Source organism: Quercus suber, unplaced genomic scaffold, assembly GCF_002906115.3.
Source record: "Quercus suber isolate HL8 unplaced genomic scaffold, Cork oak 2.0 scaffold_59, whole genome shotgun sequence".
Lineage (NCBI taxonomy): Eukaryota > Viridiplantae > Streptophyta > Magnoliopsida > Fagales > Fagaceae > Quercus > Quercus suber.
Genome location: NW_027069524.1, coordinates 1,904,864 through 1,915,438, shown reverse-complemented (window position 1 = coordinate 1,915,438; position 10,575 = coordinate 1,904,864). Strand labels below are relative to the sequence as shown.

At 33.8% G+C, this 10,575-nt stretch overlaps 2 protein-coding genes across 2 annotated transcripts; one reads left to right on the top strand and one right to left on the bottom strand.

The window, feature by feature from the left end:
* Window positions 1-254: 254 nt before the first annotated feature.
* On the top strand, window positions 255-761 carry LOC136067132 (amino acid transporter AVT1J-like). Its single transcript, XM_065772486.1, has one exon. It carries the CDS (start codon window positions 255-257, stop codon window positions 759-761), a length of 507 nt encoding a protein of 168 aa, XP_065628558.1.
* A 1,972-nt stretch (window positions 762-2,733) lies between these two features.
* On the bottom strand, window positions 2,734-8,525 carry LOC136067123 (nuclear intron maturase 2, mitochondrial-like). The gene is made up of 2 exons (XM_065772472.1): window positions 5,809-8,525; window positions 2,734-2,869 (listed from the first exon to the last, which is right to left on the bottom strand). The coding sequence occupies exon 1, from the start codon at window positions 8,246-8,248 to the stop codon at window positions 6,044-6,046; it is 2,205 nt and encodes a 734-aa protein (XP_065628544.1). The 5' UTR covers window positions 8,249-8,525; the 3' UTR covers window positions 2,734-2,869; window positions 5,809-6,043.
* Between the last annotated feature and the right edge of the window lie 2,050 nt (window positions 8,526-10,575).

Here is a 10,575-nt window from a genome sequence, read left to right as displayed (position 1 = left end):
AAGCTTGTATGCCTTTTGCTATGGTGCTCATCCAGTGTTCCCAACCTTATACTCTTCTGTGAAAGATAAAAGCCAATTTCTGAGGTAATTCATGTACATGTGTATTAAAATCTTTACAATTACAAAAAGTTTCATTAGTCAATTACAATTCAAACCAAATGTAACTAATGGTTGAATTCACTATATAGGTATTGTTCGTCAGCTTCAGTCTAAGTACTCTCAGCTACATTTTAATGGCATTCCTTGGTTACTAAATGTTTGGCCAGGATGTACAGCCTCAAGTGACATTAAACCTACCCACAAGCCAAGTGAGTTCAAAGATAGCAATATACACGACTTTAGTTGGTCCAATTGCCAAGTATGCTCTAATAGTTATGCCTATTGCAAATGCTATTGAAAGTCGATTACCTCGATACTACAATAGCAAGCTCATTTGCATCTTCTTAAGAACCCTGTTACTGGTTAGCACAATCATTGTTGCTCTGGTTTTTCCATTTTTTGGGATACTAATGGCACTTGTTGGGGCAATTCTTAGTATCACCGTTTCCATTATTCTTCCATGCTTATGTTACTTGAAGATTTCTGGAGGTGATCGAAAGTGGGGTTTTGAAGTCTTGATTATTGTGATAATGATGATTAATGCTGTTTCGATTGGGGTTATAGGCACATACGTCTCTCTAAAAGATATAGGAGTAATAAAAAATCTTGAGGATTTAATTTCTTTCTCAAAAGCTAGGACATGTAATAAGACAAATGATTAAATTCAGGTGACTTAAGAGAAAAAAAAATCCTCATATTTCTGTAGTAATATTTTTATTGTCTCGTCTTATTGAAATGTAAAAACTAAATTTTCATTGTGTCCAATCTTGCTAAGATTCTGAAAACTCTGTCCATTTGAAAAATGCTCGAAAAAGTTTGGTTGATTACAGTTTTATTTAATATCTTTTTATTGAATGTAAATTTTGACAATTCATCTTGAGTTACACTTTCTTCTTATATTTTCTATACTTGCAAAATTTTCAAAAAATAAAAAATAAATAGGTATGTCATTAATTAAATATTTAATTTTAAGTTTTTATAGTCTGAATTTATGCATAAAAAATAAGTTTGTGGACTCAATAGTAAATAACATTTGATTGACATGAAATTTGACATATGTGTTAAGAACATAAAAAACATGTAATTTAATAATTAGATATTCAAAATATATTATCATGTTAATTTTTTAAGTGAGAATTGTTGCCAAATTTTGCCTTTTTTTTAAGGCTAATCTATATTTTGGTCTCTTAAGTTTAGGATTTTTCATTTTGATCCACAAGTTTGATTCTGTTTTCAAAATGGATATTTTATCTATCTCCACCTTGCTTGATCTAGCAATTAAGTGTCAACAAAACAATCTCATTTAGTTATTTATTCTCTTTCTTAATAGTCTCATATTAGTCACAAATATAGAAGGAATCATTGAAGGAGCATTTGAAAAAAAAAGGTGTTTCTACCTTTGACATCAAAAAAAGAAAAGGAAAAGGTTTGGTTATAACCATCAATAGAAATATGACACGCATTCTGTTACAATACATATGACTCACTTGGTTAATTTGGTTAAATTGGTTGTGTGCACCATGTTGAGTACAAATATCATCTTCTTATTGGTGGTTTGGAACCAAACTTTGTCCATTTGAAAATAAAATCAAATTCAATAAAACAAATCAAAAAAATCATTAAGAGATTAAAATGAAAAAATATTCCAAACTTTATGGATAAAAAGTGTCATCTTATCTACCTTTAATCAATCTTTTGCTCTTTATGACAATGCAAAATCCTTTATAAAAGGGTGCATCTAATTAATGTTTTCAGATCTAAGCAATATCTGGCAATACTTTATATCAAAGCATTTTTAGTGGAAATTAAGCAAAAGTTATGGCTATCATTGTGTCGTATATACAGATTCACCAGCAAAACTAATGTCATGCATGAGGCTCTACGTGATCAATATATTGTCAGTTTGTCACACAAATCCTGATATGCAATAATGACGCTAGATGAGTTTTATAGACAAATATGATGCACAAACTGGCACAATGCTACACTAGTTCATATCTATTATTTTATACACATTTACAAGTGATATGGAAATATCTATATCTTAAAAATGTCAATATTTTAACACATAAAAATAAATGAAAAAAAAAAAGTGCAATAGTAAATGTATAAGAATCAAAACCGAATGATTGACCCCATATACGCAAATTCATATCGGCAATGTAATGGAGCTAAAAAATAATTCCAGGACCAAGTTTAAATATATTAAAAGTTTTTAAATTCAAAAAACAATCATATATATATATATATATTGTTTGTAATATGATTTGATACATGTTATCTTATCATATATGACACAAAAAATATTACATCAAATTATTCTTTACATAACTCAGTATATGGTGATTTTCATCAAGTCAATTTAGAAATATTATTTAAATCCAATTTATCAAATTAATATTCTCTTTATTGTAGGTAAAGTTATTAAATTAATATTCTTCAAAAAATTTATATCAAGATTTAAAAAAAAAAAAATTCATCCATCTCATTTTTAATAACAAATCCAGTGATTCATCAAGTCATAATAGTGGGAGTGGTCTGTGTTCATTGTTAAGCCAACGCATGCCCATTTATTTCAAGCTTGGTTCCACCCTTGGACTTATTATGTTGTTTGAGGCTGTGTTTTAAATAAACTAATTGCTAACCCATGCGATGCATGAGATTATATAACTTTGTCTGTACATGCTTGGGGAGGATCCAAACTACCGGAATGAGATTTTTCCATCGCCATTGGCGTCAAAGCACTTAATGATACGTTCCCAGGTACCTTCTGCATTTCATAAAATTCTTAATTTACTCAATAGAAGGAAGCTCACAAAATAGGAAATGATAGACAATTTTTGAATCAGAGCCATTTACAAAGCAGCAACAATTTCATATAAAAATGTGCAATATACAAAGGAAACTAAAAATGCAATATACATACACACTACAATAAGTGCAAAGCAAACTAACTACACATGATTAATTTTTTGAGCATGCTTTTAGGAGGCACAGATCTTAATGGTCCAAATGATCTCTGCCACAGCAATTACCTTGGTTGCCAGTTAAGACTAATTAATTCGTTCCGTATTCTCCGAATACTGCTATATAAAGTTGGGGAAAGGCATATTTGAGTTCAAAATCCCAATTCCAACAAAATCACATATAAAACAACAATGAACTTAATTCAAAATAGAACAAAAGAAACAAAAACAAACAAAACAGTCTATTTCTCTTCTTTACCTTCACTTTCTCAGCAGCCAAACAGTGAAACAAATATAATAAAAACTCAACTTTGAGAAGCTGTTCTATTTAAATTAGTTATGTATTTTCACCAGTCCAAAACTCCAATCCATTTCACCATCAGAATTATCCAAAGATTCAAAAGTACAACTAAAATTCAAATGAAAGCATAAAATGATAAATAAAGATCAATAATCCCAAAAGAAATTTAAAAAGGAAAAGTTTTACCAACAGCAAATTCGAGCACTTGAATCTTAAGAGGATATATTAGGTACAAGAAAAATATAAACAAACTCACCAAATCATTAGGAAAAGCCAACAATCAGCTTAATCCATTCGTCAAATGATCAAATGGGCTTATACTAAGACACCAGGAACTTTATATTAAATATACTCTTTTGGATTTATTTTCAACCTTTTGAGACTTGCACAGGAGCAAAACAACGTATTAACAAAGGAACAAAAAATCACCTTGACTTTATTAAAAAGATGCAAAGAAATCTTGTTCTTTCCATTTCCAATTTCTTAGCAACTTAAAGAAGAGAATATACTTTTGTACAGAGAATGATGCACACTACACAATTTTCTTTGGTCAAATGCTGAGAAAGTAAAGCCCTTACAACTTAAACTATGTGTTAATAGCAAGGAAATAAAATTCTTCATAGAGAGAATCAAAATCAAAGAATTTCAAGTTCAAATTCCATTTCCCTGTTGCTTTTAAAATTTAACATTAGCACCAAAAAAAAAGAAAAAAAAGAAAAAAGGTAAACCTGTATGTAATCACACTATGCATGGAAATTACACTTGATTAATAACATTAAGGGTCCATTTGGTTGGTGGGAAAAGTGATAGAAAATTTTTAAGAACTAACAGCTCTGTTCACTTCATGTGTGTCTTCTAATGCCCTAACTCTCTCTCTCTGTTCTAAGATAAAAATTTAAACAAAACCCAGAAATAAAAAAATTCACAACTAATAAAAAAAATACAAATTACAATGGGAGTGTCAGATACACATGAAAATCTTAACTAATCAACCAATCCAAACAAAAGCCAGATGAGAAAACCCAGGAAACAAATGAAAAAAGAGAGAGATTTAACTTTAAGAGGTACCTTCTTCTACTTATCAAAAAAAGAGGTACCTTCTTCTGCTTCACGGTGGCAGCAGGAAAAGAGAGAGTTCTGGAACTCTCTTGCACTCTCTCTCTCTCTCCACCTGCCTTATTTTTCTCTTTATTTTGTTTTGACGCTTCAGCAAAAGTTTTTGTGCAACAATAAAACAAAACTTGACCAAATGAAAGTACTGTAGTTAGAGCCATTCGCTCTTTTTATATAGTTAGTAGATATGATGGTAGTATGGTATTCTTGCAGTAATGGTCAATTTTCTAAGTCAACTAAAATGTCATTTCATCTAGTGTGGAGAAACCAAAAAACTGAGTTTTAAATGAATTGCTTGTAGCCAACTTATGACTAGCATGTCTATACCATTTAAGAAATATAGGAAGCATGGGTTGATAAAAATCAAAGCTTTCATATAGGTCCCAACACAAATTATTTTAACGAAGGACTACTCGTTTCCAAAGAATAACGTAGATTACCAGTATTTTTATGGAGAAGACAACGTTAATTTGAAATATGGAGCAACGGTATGTTTAGCAATTACCAGTGATGTTATATAGAAGTTTGTTAGTGATTATAATATATCAGAAACAGAAGTACAGTAAACACACAATACAGGAGAATATAATTTTAGGATATAAAAACAAAACAATACACGCAACTTCAAGATCTAGTTACAAGATGAATTCTCAATTCTACAGACAATACCCATCCATCCACTCCACAAATTCAAAAAAGCAATGCATACTTGCAGTAGCCTACTCTACAATTAACATCCACATGGGCAACCTTAATTTCTACAAAATCCAAAATAGCAACCATCTTAACTGACAAGTATCAGATGTTCCCATCACAGGAAACAGTTTAAGAATAAGACAAGAATGGTAGCAGTGACAAGAGTCCTAATTTGTCCAAGAAGTCTGACATCTCAATTTTAGAAAAATTAGATCTTAATAGACTGTGAGCATATCATTTCAGTCTGTGGACACAAACAGAGAAGGCAGTAATTAATAATTATCATCATATAACCATTGGAGAATCCTTACATACTGACTGAAGCAGACAACAAAAGATACCAGCAATAAATGCAGAATACTAGTGTTGGACTTCTAATGGACTTTAAGCAACATAAAGCTTGTATTTGAAGAAATCAGGAGCTAACAAAATGCAAAACCCTAAGTCTTTTATTCTATATCCATAAGGATCTAAAAGAAAGAAAAATCGTCATCAAATGAAGCTGAAATACCCAAGCAGAGATGTAAATGAATTTATCAAACAATTAGAAATTGCGGCCTAGGTAATGAAATTATCTGATTTCTCAATTTAATAATTTAAAAAAAAAAAATTATACAAGATTGTTTGTACTACCTTGTTCCTGATGTTGTTTAGGAGCAAACGGCTTTCTTCCTCAAACCAGTAGAAAACATGCTTACGAAAAAATTGCCTTTCAAGCACAGGGCATAAAACATGCATGACCACATGAAATTTACATTTGAGTTCTTTCTCTCTTACTTTGGAAATCATCTGTTTTGCTTTCTCCCAACAATACAAGGCACAGTAGTTGATGGGTTTCACTTTCCAAATACAGAGTACAACAGTAGCTTTACATTTGTGCCACATGGATCCCTTCACTTCCTTCCATTTCTTTGGTTTCGTTATCATGGACTTCCTGGTTTGAGCCCAGAAGCAACTGTTGATCTTTTACTGCATTTATGCTATCGCTCTTAAATAGGGAAAGCTGATCTAACATGATAGCATTCCTTTTGTAGTTCCAAACAAGCATCGAAATATAATCCTGAGGCGAAACAAGACCTTGCTCCCTAATGCAACTTCGTTGCTCCTCCAAACTTTTTGGATCCTCAAGCCTTATATACTCAAGCAATGCCTTCTCATGATCAGGTCTCCAATTATTTGGGAAAGGGGAGTAATCAGTCTCAGGTACAAGAGACATCCTGGTAAAATGAAGCCCATCAATTGACTCAACAAGACCCATCCTCAGCAAATTATGGTACTCAGGTGACTGCCCTTTCTTCTCCTTCAAAGGTCGGCTCAGATTCCGAGAACCAATCTTGTACACTTTTGCTCGTGAGCGGAGCTTGTACTTTGCAGCATATAGCTTTGCAAGTGAACCCCTTATAATGTAAGAGCAGAAGTTCACTATCTTCTTTCGGTTGTCTGCATACCTATACCACTCAACCATTGTTGACAAGAACTTGTTCATTTGTGCATTGCTGTGAGCTTGAGTGGCATGGAACATTCTAAAACAAGGCTGTGGGTCTGGATCCCTATCCCCCTTGAGAAAGTTTAACTTCCTAAATTGTTTGATGCATTGTTTCAAGCTTGCAGTAACTGACAAAAGGGTTCCCACACCTTTCTCACTGATGATCTTCCCACCAGTAGCGGTGTAACGTAGAGTAGGGTACACCACTCTACGACACAAGACATGGTCAAGGAACATTATGCCCTTTGTTATGTGTTCAATAGGAAGGCTCTCATTGTCAAGTTTAAGCATATACTTCTGATCACAAAACTCAATTAACTGCTTTCTTAATGTTGCTGCATCTGCTCTAGGTCCCCGAACACCAATTAGAATGTGACCCCCATACCGAACATAATCCATCTTCCGGGTCTTATCCGGCCCACTGGTTGGCACAAATTCCGGCCAAGACGTATTCCCTCGTTCAGATTCCCCCTCCGGACTATTCCATATGACATCACTCTTTGAAGGAAGAAAAAATTCCTTAATCTTCCCCTCCATCCAGCGGTCCAATTCATCCAGACAAACGTTAGCCAATAGTGGACTTAGAATCCCACAATGCCCCCATGAAGGATCCTTCTCTGCCTCCTCTGGGGCAAACCCAAAAAATGTCTCCAACCAATACGGGTCAGGTTTTGGCTCATCCTCCGCCAACACCCTCTTCTTCTGATGCTTCCGCTTTACCCTTTTCTTCTTCTCCCCATCGTCAACCTTGCTAGTAATCACCGGAGTAACCAATGCTGACTTCACCAAATCAATCACTTTCTTATCCCTCACATCCCTCATCAAAGCATTTATCACCATCCCCACTTTCATCCCATCCAAAATTGTGCTCAAATCACCCTTTATATACCACAAATACCCAGCAAAACTCCTCCTCACCGCTCTCAACACTGTGTGAGCATTCCTCCCTGGCCTAAATGCAAACGACTTCTGTGAGAACCGAGCCTCATACACTGGCTCCAGAACCATAAGCAACACCTCCTGAACTATCCTATCTTGAAACGCAGGCGGCTGGGTGGTCGTTAAAATCCCCTTAATCTTCCTCTTCGACAACGACCCATAATCAGTCTTATCCTTAGGAGATTTTATAAAAAAATCCAACCTAGCTCCCCACTTAAACCTACTATCAAGAACAGCATTTCTCAATGCCAAAAGGTCCTCAAGAGCCGACCTTTGGATCGAGCTCCGGGGCATATAAGCACCCATCTCATCAGCACAAACCTTTTGGTAAGCTAAAACCCACAATTCGAAACGGCGTAAATAGGAGGACAAATTAGTGACTACCTTATCAGGTTCACGGAAATTCTCAATCCACATTTGGGAACAAACAGAGACACCATCTTCCTTCATGTGGTGAGACGGGCCATCGGGGTCGGGTGGCGCGCGGTGGTGGTGCCGCGGAGTGAAGGAAAAGAGGCGAGACCCATTGGGTTTAGGGGTTAGGGGATTGGAGTGAAAGGAGTAGTAGCAGAAGGTGGTGGCGGTGCGGACAAAGTTGGAATTTGTGAGAATCCGGCGGGTGAATATGGAAATGCCCCGATGATGCATCTGGGGTTTATGGGGTAGGGTTTATCAGGTGGGTTTATGTCATTGATTCTCAGAAAATTTCATCAACTACCAACAAAAAAAAAAAAAAAAAAGATTAAAGTAAGGTGTTTGAGTGCTTACAGTTAATGGAGACTAGCAATTGATCCTTGAAACCTTAAGTGATCTTTCTTTCTTTCTGGGTTCTGTGCTTACTGCTTAGATAGCTAGATAGAGCTCAGCAAACCCCTTGCTAAAACCCTGGCTCCAAAGTTGGGTTGTAAGTAATGGTGCTGATATCTTTTCTGTTTTGTATTTTTGGGTCTTAACATATTTATATCAATTATATTATTTTTATATTTGAGATGTTAAATTATTGACAATTTAAATAAAATTGTGTTTAATTTTGTGATATTATACTAAAATCTATAAATACGAAATAATTGTAAAATATTATGAACAGCTACTGTAAAAGTTTGATAAGTTCCAATAAAAAAAATGTTTGATAAGTCAATAATTTAATTTAACAATAAGGCAAGTAAAGTTTTTTTTTTTTTTTAATCCCTTATTTTTTAAACTAGTTTATATATACTGTTTTTCGTTCCCCCCCCCCCCCCACCCCTTTTTTTTTCAATTATATATTGGGCCTTCGTAGTTATATATAATATTACTTCAGAATTGTAAGTGGTAATACTTTTTTTTTTGAAAAATATATTAATTAATTACAGTAAACAAGAATTAAACTGACTCAAAGGCAACAATTACAAACAATCAATAAAAGTAATTGAAAATTTTGGTACTGAGTGATAGTTTAAACCACTTTCTCTTCACCACACGGGGTGTGGCTTAATGGTAAGAGTTCTTGTCCTACCATTCAGAGAGGAGTGGTTCGAGCGATAGATTTAACAAGGTCTATGTCATACACGTGGTATTATTTATTGCCGTCACATGGCATGAGGTCGATAAGCCAACACTGAAGACCCCCTTTTTTTATTTAGCCCAAAAAAAAAAAAAACACCTTCTCTTCTATGAACTTCTAGCTTTAAAAAAAATGATTGTATGCTTTGAGTAAAGGACATGTATTATCATTGTTGTAGACACCCCATTTTATATTGAATAAAAATCTTAAGTCCTGGACCCAAATGAGATACTTGAGAAATGTCAACCAAGGATCATTGAGATATTATTAATAGTTTGAAATAAATCACAATTCAAAATTACTCAAAAATCTTTTCAAAAATCAGATTGAATAATTGCATTTGCTCACTCTTTTGCTAATATATTTTATTTGTGGCACTATTCTGATGGTGGGTGTAGTGTAGATATTTAGAAGGTTTTATAACTATTCCTTATAGAATTTAAACTTAATTAAATATATATTAGAATAATAACATGAAAAAAATGTGGGTTTTAAGAAATTTAGAAGAAGTTGACAAAAAGTCAAATTCTTTAATTTTACAAATGATTATAGATAATTAGATACTAGTACTATTCCTATTCAATGACGGATTAATAAAAAATCATGTGTAAAAAAATAAAGAAATATTTCATTAACATAATTGAAATCGAACAATAAAATTGATAATTAAAAAAAAAAAGGGGGGGGGGGGGCAGTGTGGAGCCCACAAAAACCCCATACGGTTTGTCTTCAAAATATAAAACCCCTGAAGTCCTTTTTCTTTTTCTTTTTCTTTTTCTTTTTTTTTTTTTTTTTTTTTTTTAATTTTAAGAGGAAGAAACCCTAAAGTCTTGAATGTAACATTTAAATTAAACCTCTTTATAGTATTGTTTTATGTGAAAATTGTAACTTCCATTAAAAAAAAAAAAATTGGTGAATTGCTCATACGGGGTGTATAGGTAAGGTAATAGGAACTTTCCCACTTTTTGCTGGCTACATTATGCAACCAGCTATGGTGGGATGGTAAAAAGGTAATAAGACGGTGAAAACAAAAAACAAAACAAAACTCATCCTCTAGCACTGGCAAGGAAAATCAATAATGCTTGCAAGCCCATTCTCATGCATGGAAGGCTTTAGCAGTTTAACAACCTCTCTAATGGGTTGGGTGAAATTGAATTTTGATGTAGCAATTCAAGATAAATGGTGTCTTCCTAGATCCGACCTGCAATGATGCCTATACTTCTATTTGTTGTGCTTGGACTACTATTGATTTAGGGGATTGCAAGATTGTGGCATCGCCTATGAAACAAGCCCCTTTGCCACTAGATCTCTTTTGGATTCTTCTTTTTTTGTGGGCTGTAAATTTGTTCCCAGAGTGATAGAGCTCATAACTTAAAGTCCGGGTTGCTTTTTGTAATTCATGGAGGCCTACTCTCATCTCTTCGTATGATTT